A 23603-nucleotide genomic window follows, 5' to 3' on the forward strand; every position below is an offset into this window, starting at 1 on the left:
CTCGAGCTAGAGACTGGCTTCCTACAACCTTTAAAAGGTTCTGTTTTGTAACTCTGATCCCTATTTTGGGAAAGGCAAAGTTGAAGGCCAAAGTATTAAAAAATGGGTAAATTAGAAAAGACTTACGTTAGTTTGAGTCTCTTTGAGTGTCCAGGCATCACAGGCACATAAAGCATCTTCACACCATGAACGACCATAGTCGGTTCAATTCCATACTTTTCCTGAAAAAAAATCAATAACAAAATCAATTAAAGCAACTAAAACATCAGGGAAATATGCTAATATGGTAATTGCATCTGAATTGCTAATAAAATTAAGTATGAGTAAATGGTTCTCACCCTCACTGCATTCATGAAGTCAGAAAGAGTGAAGTCCTCATGGCCAAAGATAGTCCAACAGTCCCAGATGGAGAAGTAGATGTTATCCCTACAAAAGATGTCACAGAGCTATAATATGAAACAATATAGCTGAAATTTTCACTTGGCTTCTATGATGGTAAAATAATAGTTAGGTGTGTTGGTAAGATATATTCAGTGCATGGAGTCAAAACAGCAATGCTACTGTACCAGAAAAAAGTTTAAAGATGTTTCATAACCTTTGAGTAGTGTGAGAGAGTAGTGAGGAATTGCTCACATGCCCCTACCTGATGAGTGTCCTTTTAACCACAGCAGGTTCAGTCAGCACCATGACAGGGATGGCCAAGTTAAAGAAGCAGTTCTTGTATGATTCAAACTCGTAGGCTCCAACCACCTTGATCAACTCAAGGGCCACCTGAGTACATCAAAATAATAACACAAAATGATTTTTTTTATACATATATAATACTGTATGTTAATACTGAACAATGGAATGGATTTCAGTAATTCAACCACACACATGAAATCTGTTCACATTGACGTCCTAATATTAATATTGTCAGTCCCAATATCCATCCACCCATCTTCTGCCACTTATCCTAGGCCAGGTTGTGGTGGCAGCAGGCTAAGTAAGGCAGTCCAAGAGTCCCTGTTGCCAGCCACCCAAGAGATTCCCAAGCCAGATGAGATTCATAAACTCCCCACCATGCTCTGGGTCTCCTACCAATTGGACATGTCTGGAAAAACTCCAGCATGCCTGAACCATCAAGGAGCAGCAGCTGTACTCCGAGCTCCATCTGGAGTTTCTATACCCTCTCTTGAAGTCTTAGATCAGCCACCCAACGGAGGAAACTTATTTTGGCCTCTTGTATCCATGATCTCATTCTCATTCGTTCCTCCTGCTGCCATTCAGAAGAGACCTCGATGATACGACCACAAAGTCTATCATTGATCACTGGCCTAAGGTGTTCTGGTAGCAAGTACACTTATGAATCACCCTATGCTCAAACATGGTGTTTGTTATGGGCAAGTCATGATTAACAACGAAGTCCGATAACAAAGCACCACTCAGGTTCCAATCGGACAGGCAGAGGCCAGGCCTTGACCGATGGGCTTAAAAGAGCTGCTGCCCTGTAAGCCCTCCACCCACAGAGATAGGTACTGGGGTCGTGTCCATTGGCATGCGTAAAAAAAACAGACAAAAAACTGATAATCATATTATGAAGCAGTAATGTTGAAAAACCTATCCTGCTGTTTTTAAATTGAAGCTTAAATTGACATTTCCTCAAATCTCTAAATGTTTCAACTCAACAACACCATGTTAAACCATCAATATATGGCAAAATTTCAAACTGTTCTCACCAAACCAGCCACAGCAGCTGTTGCCGTGGCAATAGCAGGGATGATCTTGCCGGCGATGCGTTTGGTCTTGAGTCTGTCAGCTGGTTCGATGGAGTACATCCTGGCTCTGAGAGCAGATGCTGATGCGACAAAGTCCATGTGGCCGTTGCTGTCATCGTCCTTTTCGAACTGCAGTGGACTCAACTGTAACCTCTCTACACGGGAAAGCACAGACATGATCAATAATCATTCAAAGCAGTTTAACAGCGTTATATGTAAAATAGTCTTGGACACTTAATAGAATGTCCTAACTTTTCACACTGTTGTATTGGATGTAAAAACACAGATTTAAAATAAAACTTTTTTTTAAATTTAAATTCTTCAGTGTCCATTTAGAAACATGCGAGTTGAGTATTTGTTGTGAACCTGTTGTGACACTGTCAGTAGCAATGGCTTCCTCCAGCTGTGTGATGGCCTCCCTCTCCTCTTCACTGCTCAGAGGCATCTTTATCTGATCAGGCTTCTTTGCGGTTTCATCTGTCTCTATACACTGAAAGGGACAGATCCACAACGATCGACAAGATTAGGATTTTTGACACTAAGACAGGAATCAAAGACCAGATGGAGAGGCTTACTTTCTCTGAAGGCCTGTATTCAGGAATATGGACATCTGATAGAATCCTGGTCACCGCCTCTTCAGAGATATCCTGAGAAAGAAGGAAAGGTTCGGTTAGTCAGTGAGTAAGCGCATGTGGTTGAGAGAGTGTATGTGTGAGTGTACGTGACCCACCTTTTCTGAGTAAGGGATGTTATATATCTCTGCAAAGAGCCGGGCAGTGCTGACAATGAAAGTGAAGTGCCTGATGGGAAAAGAGGCGTGTTTGGCAATCTTAGATATACAACATAGAATACAAGAAAGGCTTAAACTGTAACATGAGACCACACTCACAAAGAGTCTTTCAAGTCAAAATCCAAAGGTGCTGGAGTTCTTTTTGGGGACTGCCAAAACAAACCTAAGAAAGGGAAGAAGAATTCACTACAATCTCTGCAGCTGTGATGCAGTTATGCATGTTAACTTGTTGTTTATAGGTAGACATGTTTGAGAAAAACTTACTTCCATCTTTTAACCTTGTATCCAGGGGGAAAGAGTGCAGGAGTTGTAGGGCCTACATAAAATCATCAGTAACATGTAAACACTGAATTATATTGTGGAGCCTGAACCAACACCACCAGCATGCAGTACATACATACTATCCACTTAATGAATAAGTATTTTCAGGAGGAGACACGTTACCTTTCTCTTGAAATACTTTTCGAATTTCAGACGGGCAATAGTAATGCACTGCTCCCATTGGCTAGGTCGTCTGCTCAGCAGCTTAATGACCTGGAATGACCCCTCCAGACTTTCCCCCGTCTGCATCCTCTACACATACACACACACACAAATCTTTATTAAGTATTACATTGCTGACATAGACCAACACCAAGGCTACTTATAGTAAGTCAGAACACTTATGTCTTACCTGTAACACCACTTCAGCCGAGGAGTGGGTTTGCCAGAACGAGTTGTACATGGAGGGCTTGTGGACAAACGCATTCTCAAACTAGAGAAAGCCAAAGAAAGAGTTTATGATTTGGACAGCACGCTGACACATACTGTCAACAATGATAACAATGATCACTTGTTGGGTTTTAAGCGGGCTGACCTTGTCTCGAGCCCATTGAATGGTGTGCTCTATGACTGAAGGGAAAGACTTCAGAGTACAGAATGGGATCTCCTCTTCTGGGGGGTCCCTCTAGGAAAGCAAATGAAAGGATATATTTAGTAGCAGTGGAAGGACTTATGGTATACAGTCTATGAAGCAGGTCTGGTATAGACTGTGACCACCATAATGCAGGGAATAAACAAGATCAAAAAACATGTGCACACATAATCAAATTTTCACACATACTCACATGGCTATTGTAGGACTCTGTTAAATTTGGCACAATGATTTCTGTGTGTCCTTTAGTTCCCATGGTGCCAGAGTCCATGAGAGCTCTCTGATTGGACACACAGCGGCTGAAAAACAAATACATGCAGAAATATAATATCAATAGTCAGAGATGTTTCATGAAAAACCTTTGCAACTCCTACATTCATGTCACAGGCATGCTCTCTCTTGGTTTATGGTGGGTTCAGTCAGTGGAAATCAAATTAGGGCCACTGCTCAGGGGAACAAAAATAAACTGAATGCTTGAGAAAGTACTGACCGCATCACTTAAATATTTGCACCAACCTATCTACATATCTCCGAGCCTCAACGTTGTCCAGCGCGGTGACCACTAGGTTTAGGCGAGAGTAGAAGGAATCACTGTAGATGCTCTCCGTAGCCGGACACACCTTGTTGAGGTGAGCATCTACCTGCAGGTCAGGGTTGATATCGCGAGTGGATTCTGCTGCAGTGGTGCTCTTCGGTTTCTGAGACACGAGGACAGGGGAAAAAACGTTGGTGAATGTCTATGTGGTTGATTCTGATTGATTTTTGTCTTTAATTCTTTAAGGTTATGGAAAAAGAAGACAAATGGGAGGTGAGAAGGGTGGAGAAAAGAAAAGTGGATAGCTGTTCACCTGTATATGATGTGGTCTGAAGAGAAACTGACGATTGAGGTTGGACTTTTCTATAAGGTCTGGGTCTGTGATGCATACCTGAGCATTGACAGATGCAGAGTGCACGGTTTCATTATATACATAGTATATAAGCAGTTAAATATTTTGCAATCAAAAAGAGGAGGGGGAACACAAAAAGACTGCCCACCTCTCCTGAGTTCTTGGCCAACCCCACTCCAAGCATGGCAAAGTTTTTCAGCATCTCACAGCCAATGGCACCACAGCCCACCTGGAAGAGAAGACATTCTAAGGTTCATTTGGACATAAACTTTATATTAAGTAAATACAAGAGGCCTTCTATGCACTGCACAATCCTTACCATGAAGACCCTGAGCTTGTGCAGTTGTAGACACATTGATTCACCAATGCAAGCTCGTAGTCCATCATACCGATCCCCCCTTGGGAAAAACTCCTCAGCAGAAACGGACTGTAGTGGCCTGACTACCTCAATGGCATCAAGATAAAACTAAACAAAGGAGAAAGACAGAAGGAGATGAAATTAACACTTACTTTAAAGACTGAAAAAAAATTGTAAAAACCTATAAAAGTCAAGGATTTGAAAGGTGTATATTGAGCTACTGAACATTCAATAAGCACCATTTCAGTTCTGAAAAGGAGGTCTACAGAAATTCAGTATAAATTCAGTTACATACCCATTGCTGCAGTGGTGCAAACTTCCCTGTGATGGCCTTCAGAACTTCCTGGCTGGCAAGACCTCCTACAGCTGCTGCTAACGCAGGAAGAGTTCCCCTCGCTGTTCTCGACAGACAGCGCACCAACTCAGCATTCACAGAAGCCTGGAAGAAAAAGGCGGAGAGGAAGCAGATAAACAGAGAGACATTAAGGCATCTGTGTGCATGCAGCAATCAGTCAAAGAGGGTGTATACACATCTTTGAAGGTTCAAGACAATGAAAACATGAGATGAAAAAAAAAACCCCAAAACACTCACTTTGTTCCTGAGAGTTGCATTCACGTCTTCGGTTAGCTTCAGCAAAACCTCAGCATCCTGTAAACACCTGATGGCATCAAAGTGAAACTGCTCAGAACTGAACGTGTCGCATTTCAACACACTGAAAACCACAGCCACGACAAATGATATCTTAAGGTACTGATGCAGTACAGAAAGTAGAGCAGCAGATTGAAAAGCAGAGAAATATTTGGCTTACCCAATGTTGGGAAGTCTACTGTGCTGCTCCTGGAAGGAGTCAAGAGCCAGCATGGCTGCATGGATCTGTAGCGGGGCCTGATGAGTAGATATAAAAAAAATGATTGTGAGGAAACTGCTTGGTTAAACTCAAGCCAAAATGATTAGGTATTTGTGAAATGGAGTCTGTATCTGACTGAGGAAGAACTTCTCAGAAGGCTGGCTGTCATGGAGCTATCCTGCATAGTTATTGCTTTTTTGCTGATGAGCCTGGGTAAGTGGGTTGAGCCCACAGTTAGCTGGCTGACTGACCCATTCGCTTCACTTGCTCTGTGATCTCTCCTGTGTCTCACCTCTGGTTTACTGAAGTCTGGAGTCAGGACCTGTGGATCACACAGCTGCCTCTCTATTGTCTCCTGAAATACATAAATAGATCAATGTAAGGGCACACACAGACAAAAGTGTTTATTTAGAAATGCATGGACTTTTTTTTATTAACTGTGACAGTTCTACTTGATATGACTCACAAATCTGAATGTCTTGGGAGTTTTCAACAGAACAAAGAAACCTCCATGTGCATATGGTTGTAGTTGGGACGTGTCTCCTATTGCAAAACTGTGAGGGGAGAGGACTAATAAGACACGCGCGCACACGCACAGGCACACGCACAGGCACACACACACACGCACACGCACACACACACACACACACACACACACACACACACACACACACACACACACACACACACACAAATCTGTGATTCCCTGGGTATGCTGGTGCTAAATAAACTGTAAATCATCAAATACACTCTGCTTAATTTTTACAATGCAGGAATAATACCTGAAACCTGCCGCACAGTGCCGTTGAGTTCCACCATGCCATTGACCTCTCTGAAGACAACACTCTGGCCTGTCTGTAGGCCATGTGGTTGGTTGTCCATGCAGGTTACCACGCTAGGATTGTCCTGAATCGTCGAAAGGAGATAAAGTGTTTTTCTTTAGGAGCAGGCATGGTCTTTGTGGGCTCATGGAACTGCATTTTTAAATCATGCAAACTCTGGCAAATCTATCTTACTTTTCCAACAGAGAAATGTAAATTATGATCATGTTTAACGATTTAAAAAATATGTCTGAGAGGATTAAATAAATTATTTTTAATTGGCAAAAAAGTTAAAACGGACAAACACCTAAACATGCAGATAGTGAAATTTATGAAAGAATGGACTGTGCTAATGGGGCACAAACTGTGGGATGAGGAGGACTGAAGTGTTCAGACTACCTGGGTGATTGTTTGGATGAAAATCTCCTTGGGCTCCTCTCCTGTGGGATCTGACACCTCAAACTCATCTCCAAAATCACAAAACACCCGCACACAGATGCCATATGCATCGCAGCCAATGAACTGGCAAGGACATAATGCAAAACAGTTCGGTTAATATTCGATTGTTTGTGAGTTTCCCATTTGTAAGATGTGGTTTAGCTAATACTCTGTGATGTATAACCACTATATGGACTGTAGACTTACTCTGATGGGGGGTTGTTGTGAGTGACAGAACTCATTCACTCTCTTCTGTAAGTTCAGTCTGGCTTCAGTCAGAATCACACACTGGAGGAGAGAGCAGAGCACAGGCCTGGCTGTCAGACACCAAATGTTACCCGCAGTCTCCAATACAGGTTTTAACTAAAACCAAATGACAATGACCCAGTTTTTTAGTTGTTCAATTACAGTGGTGTCCAGCAAACATAAAGTGGTGTCCAAAATTACTAGAACACCTGACATATCTAAAAATATTGACTTTTATTGCCTCCAAAACATGATTTCATTTCATAATGTTCATGTAGCATGCAGATGGTTGTTTTGAGCACAACAAATATCAGATTGAAGTGAGTCCTGTTGTTTTTATCCACTCTTAACTTTAATATTTTGCATGTCCACCTTTTGCAGCAGTTACAGCTGCACATTCCTCTGGCATAGTGTGAGTATATTTCCTGAGAACTTCAACACTAATGTTATCCCATGCCTAACTGTTGGCAAGAGACACTCATTTTTATATCCCTCCCCCTACCTCCGTCAAACATACACTCTTTGCTTGAGGCCAAACTGTTCAAACTTGGACTCATCAGTCCACAACACTTAATTGCCAATAAGTCCTTCTTCTCCCTGTTTCAGACTCACAGATCTTAAAGACACTGCTGCAACATTAGTCATTGTGGTGTTGAGCTCGTCACACAGTTCTCATGAGGTCTTTCTTCGGTTCTTAAGACTGAGATTTTGAGATGCTTCACTTGTCTGTCTGAAAGTGTCTTTTACTCTACCTCTCCCCTTTCTGTTCTGATGTGAATTGGTGGCATAACGGCAGTCTAAAGTGTACTTTACAGTGCTTGGACTGTATCTCACGTCCTTGGCTATGTGGTGGTAACTCCAGCCAGCATCAAAAAAAGCCTTGATTTGAATCTGGTGCTCACTTGTTAGCTCCTTCATCACCTTAGCCACATTCAAAGAGCAACATGTGCTTCAAGACTACTTCTAGAGGCTTTGAATTTATACCAACTGGTGGTGTGGCCTCAGTGACAAAACCTTGATGTTACCAATCACGTAATGAGCAGGATAGGCCTTGTACTTTCAAAAGAATCACACAGCTGTGTCCTAAGGCTCTTGCATCAATTTAACCACAATCACACCTGACAATGATCACACAATTAATTTGGCTTCTTCTGTGAAGGAACATGTTTGCAAGGGCAATGGCCTAAATCTTCTTATGATGGCTCTATTCTATGGTTTATAGAGCATAATGAGGACTTTGTAGATATTTAATTTGTTTTATGGGTATTTTAATGTCCAATTCAACAAAAACAACTGAAACCTCTTAAATATAGCAAGTGTTCTAATCATTTTGGCCACCACTGTATGATGCAGATAGCCCCTCAGCCAGTCTGTGACTGGATACTCGGGAAGTTTGATCAAATCCAAACCATTGTTATGGCAGTTACATATTTTCAAACATTCACCTTTAACTGTAGCATTCCCACTGTAAGTGTTTACCCGCTTTGCGCACGCTTTGGTATAAAATATGGCAGCTTGGAACTAAGAACATAAATTTACGGCCGTGAATGGGATAATTCATGGGATCGTTTGAGAAGTTTTTATTGAAACGTTTTGCACCATAACTTCTCCATAACTTCTCTTCTCTATTGAAATGGACCACACCATCTGTTCTCCATAAATTAAAATGAATAAACTACAAACAGCCACCTTGCAAGATTGCAGGGATTGGGTGTTTCATACTTGCATGCAAAACACATTTTCTAATCACCAGAGAAACTGCAACTATTTTACTTAGAGCAACAGGCTGGTCACAACCCCGAGTCTGAAAAGCAACACCTTACCTGATACTTTCTGAGAAAGCTAAGATCAGTGTTCTCGTCCAGGGCAGAGGAAGACATGTCAACATGGACATAAGGGTTCAACTCTGCAACCCGAGGGCACACTGCCTCGACTCTGTGGTAGGAAAGTAAAAGGGGTGGATAAGAATGTATAAAAGTCAGACAAATAAATTGAGAGAAGAAAAGTTTGCATACGTAGTGGATGTGAATCACAGGAGAAGAGTATATTTCGGAGTGTAAGTAAAGTCAGACATTTTACCTCCTCCTCTGGCTCAACACATCCTCTGTGCGGATAAAGAAGTTGGAGCCAAGATCCCAGGTCTCACACTGCTTTGTGTCATGAAGGGTGACTGCCTGCACACACATAGATACAATAGGTCACAGGAGGACCAACTCTCGAGTCACTCCACATGGAAGCATTATATACTGTCATCATGGTGTTGGACAATCATCATATTTAGCGAGAGTGCGTACCTTTACTCCAGCCAGGACAATATTCTTTGCTGCAAAACCAGAGGTCAAGTTACTACATTAAACCACGATTGGCAAAGCAGACTATGTGAATACAACACAGGACTGAATATATTACAGTGCTGTTATGCAATACTGTGACATTTATCTTACCTATCTCAATCCCCAGCCCTCCCATCCCACTGAGAAAGACTGAGGACTGGGCCATCTGATGCATAGCACTGTCTCCCAGCACATATCGCTGGCGGCTGGACGGAGGGAGAAGAAGGAAGAGGAAGAGTGAGGAAATGTGCTGGAGATCAAGAAGGAACAGTGAGGAACAATGACTATACTTCCTGTAATATAAAGCACGGTACTGTCGTTTCCTGTATTCACCGTCGTGTTCAAGTGCTTTAGCAAGGAAGACTGTGATGTACAGCCGAACAGGTAGACTTGCCTGTAAAGAGAGTCGTCAATCTCCATCGAGTCTGCAGCCATACTGGGAGGGGAAGAGGGGGGAATTCAACTGTCTGAGAGATAACGACTATACCTGTTAAAATATATAAAAGTACACACAGTGATAACAAAAGTGATTAAACGTTTTGCTTGTTAGCGGTGATGATCTTAAACCAACGCCCCGTTCTAAGTTAGCTAGCGTTAAACGGCTAACTTGCTGTAACTGCCAGCTAACTGTAGTTGTCAGCAGTGTTCATGACCTGACAGCTGTCAGTCGCGCGCCAATGTAAAGTGTTCTTTTGAACAAACGAAGTGACGTCTTGTAACAGTCAGAGATTATAGCTACCATAACAACGCTGGTCCATACATAAACCTAGTGAAGAAAGCTCAACGTTAGCAGCTACGGCTAGCTAGCACTGAGTGCCACTGCTGCCTGGTGCCGGTGGCGAGGACACTTGTCATAAACTCGTTAAAAGTAATGGCACATACGTTAGGCTACAAATAACTCCCCAGAGTAGACAGACGTTTCATGTTTTATCATTCTACCAATCGATATGAAAAGTCGTTGTAAATGTTGTTAAAATAACACAAATAATCATACGTAGCTACCTGTCAGTATGCGCGACGAGCAATAGCGAATGAATGGCTGTGACTGGTTAAAAATTTGGAGTGATTCCGGGTTACCACAGTCACATGATCAAGGTCATCCAATAGATTGACAATATTTTTCAGGACTACATTTGTCATAAAACTTCACTTATTGTGCATTATCATCCGAAATGTCACTCTATAAAAGTTATTCCATTGTCCTCCATGACTATAAAAAAAATAGAATATATATATGTGTGTGTGTATACACACACACATATACAGTACATATATATGTATATATATATATAAGTATGTGTGTGTATACTGTATGTATATACAGTATGCTGCAGGTAGTGAGGTAGTGGTGTCCTTTTCAGTCTGTGGAAAATCAGAGCAAGTCATTCATTTGATTTTAAATCTTCTGATCTCATCATCACAATATTTCACTCACAAAACTAAATGGTCAGCAAGCAAACTATTATTTATTGTTTTCAAAAATGTTATTGTTAAGTGTCAGAAACAAAATACCAAAAACAGTTTCAAACCATTAAAAAATGATACATTTTGATATTGAGTCTTTAAGTCATCATTTTATTTTTGCTAACTTTTATTCATTTGGTTTATACATTGTTTTATTTGTTTGTTTCTTGTTGTTGTTGTTGTTGTTGTTGTTGTTGTTTTTGCATATATATCTATGTAGAACTGCTTTGGACATCAGTTTCTACTGTTTGACTGATCTATTACAATGTAGTACATCATCATATAAAACCCAGCTTCATTTAGGAAGTAAACACATTTTGCTGAACCGGTTCCAACTGGAGGGACAGAACAGAGAATACAAAACAGCGTTTGGGTCCTTCACTGTTTAAAGAAACAAAGGTCAACTGCCAAGTGAAACATTTACATCCCCACTGACGATGTAAAGAAGACACGAGTCTACTGCTGTTTTTAAAATATTTGTGCAATTTGTGTCTGCGTGCTCTATGTCTCTGTGTTTGTTAGTGTGTGTGTGTGTGTTCAAAGAAACAGTTTGTGTGTCTTTGTTAAGTGTATCAGTGTGTAAGTGTCCATGCTTCAAATTCCATTTTTATGTGCAATGACCTCAAATTTTACTTAAAGGCAAACAAAGATTTGACTCAGTGATGTTTTGCTTGGTTCTCTTGGACAGTATCCCTCAACTTCAGCCTTTAGAGACAACCTTCCTCCAATCATATTGGCCAAAGACACACACAAGGACCTCCCCTGAACCAGAGCCAAAATCATGCGCATGCACACGACAGACTCCAAAGTACCACTTTCACGTCTGGGACACCTGCCCACAGATACACTCTCTCATCGCAATGTGGTGCAGTCGAATGGCACTGCGTCGGCTCCAGCGGATCGCCGTTACTCCTTTGAATATCACTGGAGGTCTAACAAGCAGTGCGCAGAGGGAGATGTCAACCCTGCCACGGGTCTATGTCACCCGTCAGATCCCACCTGAGGGCCTGAAGATCCTCAGTGAATCTGGACAGTGAGTCATAGTGTCCTTAAAGTAAATGATGTCTATGTAGAACATCTTGTGTGAACAGTTAATAGTGTCATGTAGCTGATTTGACTGTGATACCTCTCTAAATTTGAAACGTCTGCTTTGTAAGGTTCATCATTTACTTTGAGTAAACAGGACTGCTAATGTTTGCTCTTAGGTTAGTCAGATAAGACAGGCAGCCTAAAGGGTATTCCCCCATAGCAGACTTGACCGCACCGTAAAGTTCCAGTGATTCTGTGAAGGCCTGCAGCCCATGTGATACACTTGATAGGCTATATAGCTATAGCTGTAGCTTTGGCTGACACTTTAACAGTCTATGAATTTTCTTCTGTGCATAATTAGGAGTACAATTGGATCTTGAGTCACGCTTTCGTCTTTCGCAGGGTGCAGTTTGAGCTGTGGGACTCAGATGACGCCCCCGTGCCCAGGAAGGAGCTGCTTCAGAAGGTCAAAGGTGTTGATGGTCTGCTCTGCGTGCTGACAGAGAAGATTGATGCAGAGTTGTTGGATGCTGCAGGTGTGAGGACAGCCTCTGAGTCAGATGAATGTCAAATGCAATGAAAACCCCTCTAAAATGTATGTATGTGTGTGTGTGTGTGTGCACGTGTGTGTTCGTGTTTGGTGTACTCCTTTCAGGTCCAAACCTAAAGGTCCTCAGTACCATGTCAGTGGGTTTTGACCATCTCTCTTTGGAGGAGCTCAAGAAAAGGTGATTTCTATCTGTCTACTTCTTTCAAACATAGAATCAAAAAGTGTTGATTTGTGTGTATAGTAAGACTTGATAAAACCAAAGAAAACGCATTGCTCCTAAGAGACTTCCCTATAGTGACACCCCACCCCCACCCCCCAAAAAAGTGTGTTAGTAATGCCTGGTGACATGAGAAATGTGTGTGTGTGTGTGTGTGTGTGTGTTTTCCTGCAGAGGGATCCGTGTGGGTTACACCCCTGATGTTCTGACAGATTCTGTGGCTGAGCTGACTGTGGCGCTGCTGCTCACAACTTCCAGGAGGCTCATAGAGGCCACACATGAAGCCAAGACGTAACGTTACATACACAGTGACGCACACACATACGCAAATCGTTGTGGGTCAAAGGTCAAATACACTCTCTCTCTCTCTCTCGTGCCAGTGGTGGCTGGGGCACATGGAGAACTCTGTGGCTGTGTGGACATGAGCTGGCCAACAGCACTGTGGGTATCCTGGGCCTGGGGAGGATTGGTGAGCATACTCCACACAACATGCACGTCAGCTTATCAACAAACTGCTGATTTTTGTTCATCTGAAACTTCTTACACTACACGGTGGCTTTGTGCTCTAAGGTGTGGCTATCGCTGAGCGTCTGGCACCATTTAAAGTAAAGAAGTTCATCTACACAGACGTGGCCCCCAGGCCTGAGCTGGCCAGCATCATCAATGCAGAGTATGGTAAGGACTGCACATCCATGGGCACTGAGATGTCTCATGTCAGCATTTTATGTTGTTAAAATCAGCACACAACGGGAGCACAGTCAGCCTTTTATTTTAATGTGATAACGATGGCGCTGTCTATTGGTCTAGTCTCTTTGGACGAGCTGGCGAAGCAGTCAGATTTCCTGGCTGTGTGCTGTGCGCTCACACCAGAAACGAAGGAGATCTGCAACAAGGACCTCTTCTCCAAAATGAAAAACACCTCCATCTTTATCAACACAAGCCGGTACCCTTATCTTAAACACAAACACTCACTGAATTAATTTAACACATGTTGTACACAATGCCAAGTGATGCCACGCTTGACTAAGGAAGGTGTAACCCAGCATGAGCTGCAGTGCAGTCAGGGTTGAATTACCAACTGCCAGTGGTTGAACAAGTACTCCGATATTTTACTTCAGTAAAAGTTTAAAGTATCAAAAGTGATAGTACTAATTTTGAAAAATGGCACATCTAAGCGTGTCAAATGATGGAGCATTCAAGGGTTTTTTAATCTTGTTTTTTTTCCCTACTTTTTATTTATACTTTCAGAATACAAGCACAACAAAACATGGTCAAACGACAAATAGAATTTTTACATTTCATATCATCCTTTTTTGGAAGTCAGTCCATTTTTCCCAGCATTGATGACAAGACTTTGCTTTGTTTCTTAAGTAGTGAGTCTGTTTTTCCATAGAGAGAATCTCCTCTACTAATTCCAACCAGTTTGTTAGTATAGGGGGGTTGCTTTTCAGGCAGTTCCTGGTGATGGTCTTCTTGCTCGCCAATATCGGGATTTTGAACAAGTAGACGTCCTTCGTGTGAATAATACCTTCCAGGGTCAAGCTTAAGTACACTATCCGTGGGTCTTTAGGAATCTTACAACCAAAAATCTCATCAAGAGTCTGCATAACTATGTCCCAAAAAGGTTGTACCTTTGTACAGAGCCAAAACATATGTGAATGGTTGGTGTTTATAGCACCACATTTGCAGCAAGATAAAAAAAAAAACATTTTTTGCAGGACTTAAGTACATTGTGATTATAAATACCAGCATAGCTTTGGTGAAAACACCTGTGGGGCCTTTGATCTAGAACAATGTGTCATATTTAATAAATTGGTCATATGATTTGTATGTAAAATCAAAGTAACTAGTAACTACAGCAGCTAACTAAATGTAGTGAAGTAAAAGTATATTTCCATCTGAAATGTAGTGGAGTAGAAGTGTAAGTAGCATAAACTAGTACTTCAGTACTTAAGGTACTAAGTAACTTGTGTGCAAAGCATGCTACTGCCCCAGACCACAGAGCAACTCATCATTACCTTCATTATGAGTCTGCAGATTATTTTCTTTATTGATTCATCATTTAGTGTTTAAAATTAGTGTTTAAATGTCTTTTTTTTCCTACCAAGAGACTCAAACCTGAATATTTTAAGTTTAGTTTTCTATCACATATTCATATTTGAAATACTGAAACTAAATAATTGTCTCATTGTCTGCCATGTATACTGCTTTTCCTGTGTCAGAGGTGGTGTGGTGCACCAGGACGACCTATATGAGGCTCTGTCCACTGGGCAGATTGCTGGAGCTGGATTAGACGTCACGGTTCCTGAACCCCTGCCCACAGACCACCCACTCTTTACCCTCAAAAACTGTGGTGAGTCTGTCAGACTTACTGGTGTTTAATCTGACTTAAAAACTGCTGATTCTAGAAACCTATTGAGGATGTATTATCACTGTACTCTCTTCTCACTGCCTATCATTTGTCTTTTTAATTCTCTCCTCCCACAGTAATTCTCCCACATATTGCTAGCGCCTCCTATACTACCCGTAACGCCATGTCTGCCCTGGCAGCAAACAACCTCCTCCTGGGTCTGCGAGGTGAGCCGATGATCAAAGAACTCAAACTGTAAGAAGAAACTGGTTCCACTCTGACGACTGGCTGAACACTGGAACATCTGCTCAACTCGTCTCCCAGTTATTCTTCAGAGGATTGCAATAAAACCAGGACTTGAAGTGTGTGATTGTATGTTTCCTTATTCGTGCCTAATCTCTGCGCAGTTTTGGCTCATATTTCATAAAAATGTCACCAGCAACAAAACCGAATTTGGTGTTTTGTTTTTTTTATTCAGTCTATGCAACAACTGAACATACTATACAATCTTCATAGCCTTCAACAGGAAAGAGACAAACATTTACTCCTCTCATGGTTACACTATGTTAGGTACACAGAAAACAACAACAGCACAGAAATACTTCAGATTTGGCATATCAACAGAGGCCCAGCTTTTCAAGCTAGAGGGCATAAGGCAGTGACTTTCATAATCAATTTAGGCCTTTCATGTCTTTTAACATTTTGGCATATTTATACAGGGCTAATACAGTCAGTGCATTTTTCAGAGATTCACATTTACCGTTAATGCAACAGCTTCAGAATACAGCACCATAATAATCCTGAACAGGCCACTGTGTGAGACATGGGAGTCATTTCAGAGGACTACATCTCTCCTTCGACTCATCACCTCTACACCTTTGTAATTTCTCTAGAGGATATCCCAGCTACCTCTTTCCAGAACGCGGGGGAGGCTGAATGTGAGTAGAGAACACAGAGGAACATGTCAGATTTAACACTGAACCATCATTTTAAATTCTGTGGCTGAGCTTTAGAGACTTTACTATTGATTCCATACTCTTAAGAATTTCAGGGCAAACGGAGGGTTAGCTTATGTTTGCAGGGAGAGCATCCTACAAGGCAATTTTTCTTCTGAAGTAAAAAGTCGAGATTATCCTTTAACATATGCTTCAAACAAAATGTTGTACAGGTTAACAGTGGGATGACTCTACAGTACAATAATGTGCCAACTAGAAATGGAAGCGATGACCATGTGGTTCTCATCGACAGTGTAGGCGACACAATACAGCAAGCAATAAGTCTACAAGAAGGCAAACATGTATTTTAAAGTGTTACTTTTTCATTTTGGTTCACTAAAACAGAACTCTACAACACTGCATGAACACTGATTTCAATTAACCAACTGTCTACCAATGAAGCTGCTCTTATTTACAACCTGCAGGAGGTCAGGCATCTAAAACTGGGTTGATGTAAAAAATCCTTTACATGTTACAAATTAAGATTCCTTCTCCTTCTGAATCTTACCCAAATTGTCAGTTGAAACAGAGCTGTCAAACTAACAGGACATGACAGCATTTATCGAGTTACACCAAAACACAGCTACATGCATCAAAAACAGCTAAAACTCCTCAAATTAACTTTTTAAAAATGACATGTGTATTTTTTTGTTGAAATGGTGTATTACAGATCTCCTGCTAGCAAACGTGCTACAACCCTTAGCTTGCAAACTCATCCTGACGGTAATGTAACAGACAAAAAAACCCTTGAGAGCTGGTAGAGTTGGATAATTGCAATACAGCAACGTTTTCACATAGTTCAACATTCCAGTAAACATACTAGTCACAAAAAAGAATGAATTGTCTAAGTGCTTTTGTGATAGATCTAGATGTCTGAAGAGACATGTATAAAGCACCATTATCAAGTACAGAAACAAACTGAGGCAAATGTTTTGTTCTTCATAAATTGTTTTGTCTCTCCTCGAAGAGAAAAATGATGAAACTAACTAACTGTGCAATATTTACGACTTTGCCTCTTGGCGCAACTTCATTGCCCTTTTAATAAACACACACACACACACTGTACACACAACGACACCAGCGATCTGGAAAACTTGGCTGATGTGTGGACGGTCAGTAAATTTGCTGGCCTCAGCCCAACTCTCTGTGGTCATTCCCAGTCAGTAACCAATAAGGAAGGATAATCACTTAGTGCTGTATCTTTGCACACCATGACACAAAATAAGGTGCATTTAGAGCAACTTTTCCTGCGGTGTTGTTATTTAGGTATTGAAATGGCATTATAATGCAAAATTACATCAATGTTTGTTTTCTCAAAAAGAGACGATTGAATGCAGATTTCTTCCTGCTTTTAATAGAGAGATGGTGCATGTTCACGCTGATCTCTCCCTCATTTTTTTTCTCTCCCCTAAACAACAGAAGTTAGTTGTAAGGTTAATAGCTCTGCTGGCAAGTGCAAATTGGGGGAAAAGAGCTGATTAGTGCAATTCAAAGTTTCCCATTTCTCTTAAACTTGTATTTGACAAACTACAGGTGTACATGACGTGTGAAGGCCCCATCAGAGCAAACTGGATTATCTTGCCAGCCACCAGACATATTTTAAACCTGAACTGCACTCAGTGACACTTCTGATGATGGTAATTCAAAGGTGCTTGAATTGAAAGGCAGCTATTGAGGTCAAACATCTCACATCTCAACAATGTCAATGGCCTTAAATTCAATCATGTAATGGAACCAAGTTCATATTACTTGTCCAGTTGACCACATTTTCCCTGCATACCAACAGCAGGGTAGAAAAAGTAACAAAACTAAACAACACAAACACGACAGTAGATTCTGTTGTGTTACCTGCCCGTTGAACTGCAGAAAGTTAGAGAATTCAGCACTACCTCGGCTTGGCTCACAGGACTGAATCTGACTGCTGACATCTAGATTCTTGTAGAGTATCAACAGTTCTTACAGGCGTTACACCTGGAACCCAAACTGAATCAGTCAGTCCACACTCTATACGACGAGGCACAGTCAATTATGCATGGGCACAGTGACTCAGCAGTCCTGTGTTGGACGTTGCTACATGTTTAACAAATGTGCAATGAAAAATGAACACGTCAGGACACTTTTTACATAACATTTGTTCCTAATGTTGGTGCTGCCAGCTGCCTCTGATCTGCAAACACTCAGACTGAGTGTTATAATTATGGATTTGCTTCCATAGGAGTACCACAAACTACAAATGTTCAGCATGAAGGGATCACCTCAACAGATCTACATTTCACTTAACAACGAGAAGGCCCGCATGACTCCATTTACAATGTAGCCAACAGTGAGGTTGCTTTCAAAGCCAAGCCCAGACTGGCCCGGATCATAATACTTAAGATAGTTCTACAGGGGAGCTTACAGTGTTTATCTGTGGATGGAATCCATAGCAATAAATGTAGCGCTTTGCATGTCTAACAATCTTTCAACAGGCGAAATGTCTTTAGGATAAGTTTTACTGACTTGATAGTGTGGGTTCCTCCTAGAAAAGAAAACGTATGATTACATTATCATCCCTGTCTTTGGTCTGTGAGCAGGACTGCTTAGTTTGCACAGAACATCTGTCACAGCTTTCAGAAAAATCTAAACATTTTAGGGACTTGAAATTCTGCCCATCACTGATTTCTAATGCATTCATCCTGTCGGCTCACTCTACTTTGATGCAGGAACCCGGGCCCTACAGCAGGGCGTTGGACATGTTACTGTTCTGCCAGCGCAGGCAGGTGGTCTTGGAATGCTTGTATAGGTGGGAGGACTGACTGAAGCGCTTCCCACACTTCAGACATGCGTAGGGTTTCTCTCCTGTGTGGACTCGGATGTGTTTCTTACAGTCAGTCAAGGTGAGGAAGGTTTTGCAGCAGATTTTACAGGCGTATTTCCGAGCTCCCTCGACCACCAGCACATTATGCTCCGACAGGGCCTTCTTGCACTTCGACAGGACGTCGGCTGAAGCTCGCGTCAGCTGAGGGGGGAGGGAGGTGGGCCTGCCACTGTTCATCTCGTACCCACCGCTCTTGTTTAGAAGCAGAGGACTTGCCAGACTTGAGGAGGAAGAGGCGGCGTCCTGCAGAACGCCACTTGTTCCCTCCTCTCCTCCCATGCCGTTGGCCATTTTCGGAGCGATACGTCTGTAACCTGGATAACCCAGAGCGGCGGCTGTCCCTCCTCCTGCGACTCGTGAGGGTCGCCCCAGGGAGTGAAGCCCCAGGCTAGAGCGCTGGAAGTCCAAACCAAAGGGATCTACTCCTCCAGGCCCTCCACTTCCACTTCCCCCGCTTCCTCTAGGGTTCCCTAAACCATCATGCAGGGGGCGGAGGAATAGAGAATCAGCTTGCAGGTTGTCTCCAAAACTGTTGCCGCCGTCGCCACCGAGCGGACCCGACTGCAGAAGAGAGGAAGAGGCAGAGCCAGATGGCCCAGCAGCTTCCTGTCTGAGCAGGAAGTGATGTGCTACATCGCCAGTGGTTGTGTTGGGGAGGTCATCCTCTCCAGCAATCAACCCTGCCCCACCACTTCCGAAATCTTTAGGGCTGAGGAAGCTAGAAATACTAAAACCGGGTTTGCCACTCAGTCCATTATTACACCCAAAAGCTCCTCCAACTCCGCCGCCTCCTCCCATGCTGCTCTTGAGGAGAAGCTGCGAGCTGGGCTGCAGCAGAGAGTCAGAGCTGGGTTGGGGTTCAGAGGTGAAGCTGCGATCGCTGCTCTCTGGGCTCAGCTCCGCCTTCTCCTCCTCCTCCTGGCCTCCGGGCTCAGCCGGGTCGCTGCCTTCAGCCTGCGATGTCACGTCGCTGATTTCATCAGTTGGCTCAGGCGAGCTCAGCGGCTCTCGTTTAACGACCACCTACATGAAGCAAATTAACATGTCATTAATGTTAACTGTAAAAAATCTGCAGATTTCACAGACAGATTGTTGACATGTTTGTTGACAGATCATTGTCCACAGAGGGAAAAACATTTGTTTGACTTAAGAATTAATATCAACATTTTAATCTACATAAATTTGCAGATTAAATATGTTACAAAAATCACCAAAAATAAAAAATAACAACTAAAATAAACTTACCCAAACCAGATTTTTATTATTAGCATATTTTCTATGGCAACTTGCATATTTTAGTACTTACAAACATGAAAGCGTTGCTGCGTTAAGCTTACGAAGAGTTACTTTGTCACAAACAACAAATCAACTTTTTACCTTCTGCTCTTCAACCTCCTCCTCCTCTGTCCCTGACTTGATCTTCACCCCTGCTCTGTTGTCCTGGTCTTCCATGTCCTCCTCCTTGCTCACCCCTCCCTGCATTCTCCCCAAGTCCTCCCCCTCACAATGTCCACTGTCCGACTGGCTGGGCATCTGAGGATCGTCTTGGGAGACTCCTACTAGGCCAGTGATTGCAGCATCCAGTTTGGATTCATCCCCCATCTTGTGGGAGTCTGGGGAGAGTAGTGTTCCTTCCTCTCGGTCTGCGTTCATGCCTCCTTCTCCTAATAGGCCCAGGTTTGGGGCGGAGGGACGCTGCCTTTGTCTGGGTCTCTCTTCTGACAGGCCCAGGGCCAGAGAAGGCTTGCGTTTGTGGAAGCGCCGGATTGGGAAGGAGGCTCTCTGTTCGACCACTCCTCTGCCAACTACACTTCCAACCCCGTCCTCCTCCATCCCACCCAAAGCGGAGCTCACCAAGCTCAGCCCCAGCTGCTGCAGGAGGAATGAGCGCTGCAACTTTGACGTGGCAGTGTTTGCTGCGAGGTTAGCGTTAGCCGTTAGGGTAGGGTTCACTGTTAAATCCGTGACTTGCTGCTGCTGCTGCTGTTGCTGTTGCTGCTGCTGCCTGTGCCTCTGCTGCTCCTGCTGAGCGTGGTGATGGGTGGGCCTGTCGGACGAAGGGGACATGGGCAGGGTGCGCGTGGTCAGGTAGTGTTTGCAGGCCTTGACTACATTGTTGAGGTGCAGATGTGAGGCTGCAAGGAGGATGTCCATGACATTGCTCTCCCCCAGCATCAATGTGGAGGTGTACATCATGTCCACCAGAGCAGCAAAAGCTTCAGCTGTCACCACCTGCAAGTACACAAGAAGCAGTTTTTACTTAATTAGTATTACTGCTATGAAGAGTCAGTCTCCGCTCAACTTCCACTCATTCTCATCCCTATAAATATTACTGTAATATCATCATCCTTGCCCTTTTTAAACCAGTGCTGTTAAGATCCTAACCTCGCTGTCCAGCTGGATCATGTTCATGCTGGCATCTCCCTCCGCAACAGTAAACAGGGCTCTGAAGTGGGTGCTGCAGGCCGCCAGCACCGAGCGGTGGGCCTTGAAGTGTCTGCTGCCCACCACGATGACGCAGTCGCACAGCTGACCGTGGACACGCTGATAGTTGAGCTGCTGGAAGATCTGCTCGAAGTGGCCCGGAAAATCCATGGCCCTGGAACAGGAAGAGGTTACAGTTAAAAAGGTTGAGCGGGGAGACATGGAAGCATCAAATGTCATGATATTTATTGACACCAGTTTTGATTGTCAAATTGTTAAAAACATTTATTTATTAACAAAAAATGCCAAACATCTGCTGCTTCCATCTGCTCAAATTCGATGCTTTTCTGTCACATGTTCTAGTAAACTGTCGATCTTTGAGTGTTGAGTTGTTGGTCAATAATGGAAACAATGATACATCACAATTTTATGATATTTTTTGACTAAACATAACTAATCCACAGATTAACTGATAATGATGATGATAATAATAAGACAACACTTTTTAGTTGCAGCCTGAGAGAGCGCAGATCTCTAAGGCTCAGGTAGAGAAGACGATGGAGGCCTAAAAAGAGAGTAGGGAAGGACTAGATGGAGGTAAAGGTGGGGTCAGAATGAGGTTTTACACAGGTGAAGGTGGTTTTCATGTGCCAGTTTTGTTTCAGATGATGCTATTTGGACACAAAACAAAACAACCAGAAACTGTAGAAGGATAAAAGGCATTATTCTGTGGTCAAACAGATAAAGAAGGCCTGCAAAACTTCCAGTTAATGTGCACGAAGAGTCATGTTTTCCAGTGGACTGAATTTCTTGCTCTAAAGTCATATGCTATGAAATATTTACAATTTAGCCGGTCCATCTGTTAACTGATGCTTAACTAGTTAACGAGACAAACGCATTGATAAAACAGCATAGCCGCGGACTGTACTCTGCACTGTAATAACGTTATATAGGTATAGGACAGTTAGCTAGCAAGTCTGAATTAGCTAACACAGGAGCAGTTAGCGAACGTTTCTAGCTGAATGAGCAAAAACCTACCATTCTACTGTCACGACGGTGAGATTAGGGAACCAGTAAATACTAACATTACCTTGAATTTTCCGGAAGCGTTGATAACAAGCGGAAGAAACAGGGCCCTAACCAGAAACTGACAAGGCTAAAGTTAGCTGGCTACCGACCAACAAATTGCCTGTTAGCTACAACAGGAGCAGTAGCATTCGGCCACCTGGCTGGGCCGCTTATCGGTATCGAAACAGCCTTTTCCACCATCAAGCGTAGCTATAGCCAGCCGACATTTCTGCTGCTACGCCCCGCGTCCCCTGCCTTCCACTCACTAGCTCCTTTAACAGTTTACTCGCTTTGAATGGTTTGGCCGTGTGGGGTGATAAGCTGCCAGTGATGGCTGTTTGTCACGTCTGTCCGTGTCACCCCCGAGGCACAGTCACATATACCAACCGTTAATGAGACAGAAACTGACCCTCAGTATCTATCCGGGTCTGACCTGAATGTGTTATTATTTCTAGTAATTTATTACCCTCAGACGCGTTTTCCCAACCAGACTCACAGGGTGGCGCTGTGCTTCAACTCCATGTCCGTGACCTCGACGAGGTGAAGGGTTGAAATTGTGCGATTCACCACAAGATGCCGCTGCTGCAACCTCAGAGCCTGTGTATGCAAAGATTATAGACAGCGTCAAGATGATTACCACCCCATGATTTCCCCCACCTGGCAACTCATTTTGCTCGTGTCTTTTCATACATATCTTCTCAAATATGATGAGTATTCATTTTATCCGATTTGATGAGGAATGTTCAATAAATCTATAACAAAAACTCTTTGTATTTCACAGTAAACATTTGTAAATCTGGATACATTTCAGATAGGCCTACACAAAATACATTTCCTAAGTCTTCCCCTAATAGAAATGTCTTTGATAGAATATGGATAAAAATGTCTTTCTATATGAAGAAAAACATTTAATTAATATCAGTCTGCAATCGCAATATAAATGCTAAATTATAAAATTATAAGTTATACAACAGCAGTGCACAACTGTCTATTAGCTAGCAGCATAGTTACTTAGAAACAGTTACAAAGTCACATTAAGGGGGGGGTTTAGCCCAAAATAAAAACTTACACTACCAATGTACATCTATATTATGGCCTCGTTTGAGTGCACTGCCACACATGGATTTCACCATCACCTGTTACTTTCAAACGGTAGGAAAGGCGACACTACGAGTAGCGATTTCATCCACTGAACATTAGTCCTAATAATTCAGTTAATATTTAAGAATACAAACCATATGCAGCTTCAATTGTCCTT

At 42.7% G+C, this 23603-nt stretch overlaps 3 protein-coding genes across 6 annotated transcripts in view; 1 reads left to right on the forward strand and 2 right to left on the reverse strand.

Moving 5' to 3' along the window:
- The window catches only part of uba6 (ubiquitin like modifier activating enzyme 6), a 12344-nt gene extending 2238 nt beyond the window's left edge, over window positions 1-10106 (reverse strand). Inside the window, exons 1-30 of the mRNA XM_041965407.1 lie at window positions 9786-10106; window positions 9503-9597; window positions 9353-9381; window positions 9138-9232; window positions 8882-8993; window positions 7020-7100; window positions 6774-6896; window positions 6336-6459; window positions 6020-6123; window positions 5846-5908; window positions 5515-5591; window positions 5298-5364; window positions 5001-5144; window positions 4667-4813; window positions 4496-4576; window positions 4309-4386; window positions 3977-4158; window positions 3654-3759; window positions 3404-3493; window positions 3221-3301; window positions 2992-3120; window positions 2812-2863; window positions 2647-2710; window positions 2488-2557; window positions 2333-2404; window positions 2124-2247; window positions 1719-1912; window positions 644-771; window positions 339-426; window positions 127-221 (exon numbers count right to left, since the gene is read on the reverse strand). Of these exons, the coding sequence (XP_041821341.1) occupies window positions 127-221; window positions 339-426; window positions 644-771; window positions 1719-1912; window positions 2124-2247; window positions 2333-2404; window positions 2488-2557; window positions 2647-2710; window positions 2812-2863; window positions 2992-3120; window positions 3221-3301; window positions 3404-3493; window positions 3654-3759; window positions 3977-4158; window positions 4309-4386; window positions 4496-4576; window positions 4667-4813; window positions 5001-5144; window positions 5298-5364; window positions 5515-5591; window positions 5846-5908; window positions 6020-6123; window positions 6336-6459; window positions 6774-6896; window positions 7020-7100; window positions 8882-8993; window positions 9138-9232; window positions 9353-9381; window positions 9503-9597; window positions 9786-9826 (2936 nt within the window). The 5' untranslated portion in view covers window positions 9827-10106. The remainder of the gene's footprint in view (window positions 1-126; window positions 222-338; window positions 427-643; window positions 772-1718; window positions 1913-2123; window positions 2248-2332; window positions 2405-2487; window positions 2558-2646; window positions 2711-2811; window positions 2864-2991; window positions 3121-3220; window positions 3302-3403; window positions 3494-3653; window positions 3760-3976; window positions 4159-4308; window positions 4387-4495; window positions 4577-4666; window positions 4814-5000; window positions 5145-5297; window positions 5365-5514; window positions 5592-5845; window positions 5909-6019; window positions 6124-6335; window positions 6460-6773; window positions 6897-7019; window positions 7101-8881; window positions 8994-9137; window positions 9233-9352; window positions 9382-9502; window positions 9598-9785) is intronic.
- Window positions 10107-11715: 1609 nt separating this feature from the next.
- On the forward strand, window positions 11716-15260 carry grhprb (glyoxylate reductase/hydroxypyruvate reductase b). 2 transcript variants are annotated; one of them, XM_041934122.1, is made up of 9 exons: window positions 11716-11888; window positions 12287-12420; window positions 12540-12612; window positions 12826-12942; window positions 13032-13120; window positions 13222-13326; window positions 13459-13594; window positions 14874-15004; window positions 15139-15260. In XM_041934122.1, the coding sequence occupies exons 1-9, from the start codon at window positions 11716-11718 to the stop codon at window positions 15258-15260; spliced, it is 1080 nt and encodes a 359-aa protein (XP_041790056.1). The 2 variants fall into 2 exon arrangements, with proteins under 2 accessions (XP_041790056.1, XP_041790055.1); XM_041934121.1 differs by having other exon boundaries at window positions 12540-12611; window positions 12792-12942.
- A 210-nt stretch (window positions 15261-15470) lies between these two features.
- Window positions 15471-22855, reverse strand: LOC121604854 (zinc finger and BTB domain-containing protein 5). Of its 3 annotated transcripts, none has more exons than XM_041934486.1 (4): window positions 22812-22855; window positions 21239-21452; window positions 20231-21085; window positions 15471-19876 (listed from the first exon to the last, which is right to left on the reverse strand). In XM_041934486.1, exons 2-4 carry the CDS (start codon window positions 21446-21448, stop codon window positions 18710-18712), a joined length of 2232 nt encoding a protein of 743 aa, XP_041790420.1. In that variant the 5' UTR covers window positions 21449-21452; window positions 22812-22855; the 3' UTR covers window positions 15471-18709. The 3 variants fall into 3 exon arrangements, with proteins under 3 accessions (XP_041790420.1, XP_041790418.1, XP_041790419.1); XM_041934484.1 differs by lacking the exon at window positions 22812-22855 and adding an exon at window positions 22368-22586; XM_041934485.1 differs by lacking the exon at window positions 22812-22855 and adding an exon at window positions 22316-22337.
- Between the last annotated feature and the right edge of the window lie 748 nt (window positions 22856-23603).

The sequence above is a fragment of the Chelmon rostratus genome, chromosome 3, assembly GCF_017976325.1.
Source record: "Chelmon rostratus isolate fCheRos1 chromosome 3, fCheRos1.pri, whole genome shotgun sequence".
NCBI lineage: Eukaryota > Metazoa > Chordata > Actinopteri > Chaetodontiformes > Chaetodontidae > Chelmon > Chelmon rostratus.

Bases quoted from the DNA above. Each gene is read 5' to 3' on its own strand.
- grhprb (XM_041934121.1), top strand. From the start codon at position 11,716: ATGTGGTGCAGTCGAATGGCACTGCGTCGGCTCCAGCGGATCGCCGTT. The intron at 12,421-12,539 runs GTGTGAGGACAG...TACTCCTTTCAG, and splicing joins AGAGTTGTTGGATGCTGCAG to GTCCAAACCTAAAGGTCCTC. The intron at 12,612-12,791 runs GGTGATTTCTAT...CATGAGAAATGT, and splicing joins TTTGGAGGAGCTCAAGAAAA to GTGTGTGTGTGTGTGTGTGT.
- LOC121604854 (XM_041934486.1), bottom strand. From the start codon at position 21,448: ATGGATTTTCCGGGCCACTTCGAGCAGATCTTCCAGCAGCTCAACTAT. The intron at 21,086-21,238 runs GTTAGGATCTTA...GTGTACTTGCAG, and splicing joins TGATCCAGCTGGACAGCGAG to GTGGTGACAGCTGAAGCTTT. The intron at 19,877-20,230 runs GTAAAAAGTTGA...TGCTTCATGTAG, and splicing joins AGGAGGTTGAAGAGCAGAAG to GTGGTCGTTAAACGAGAGCC.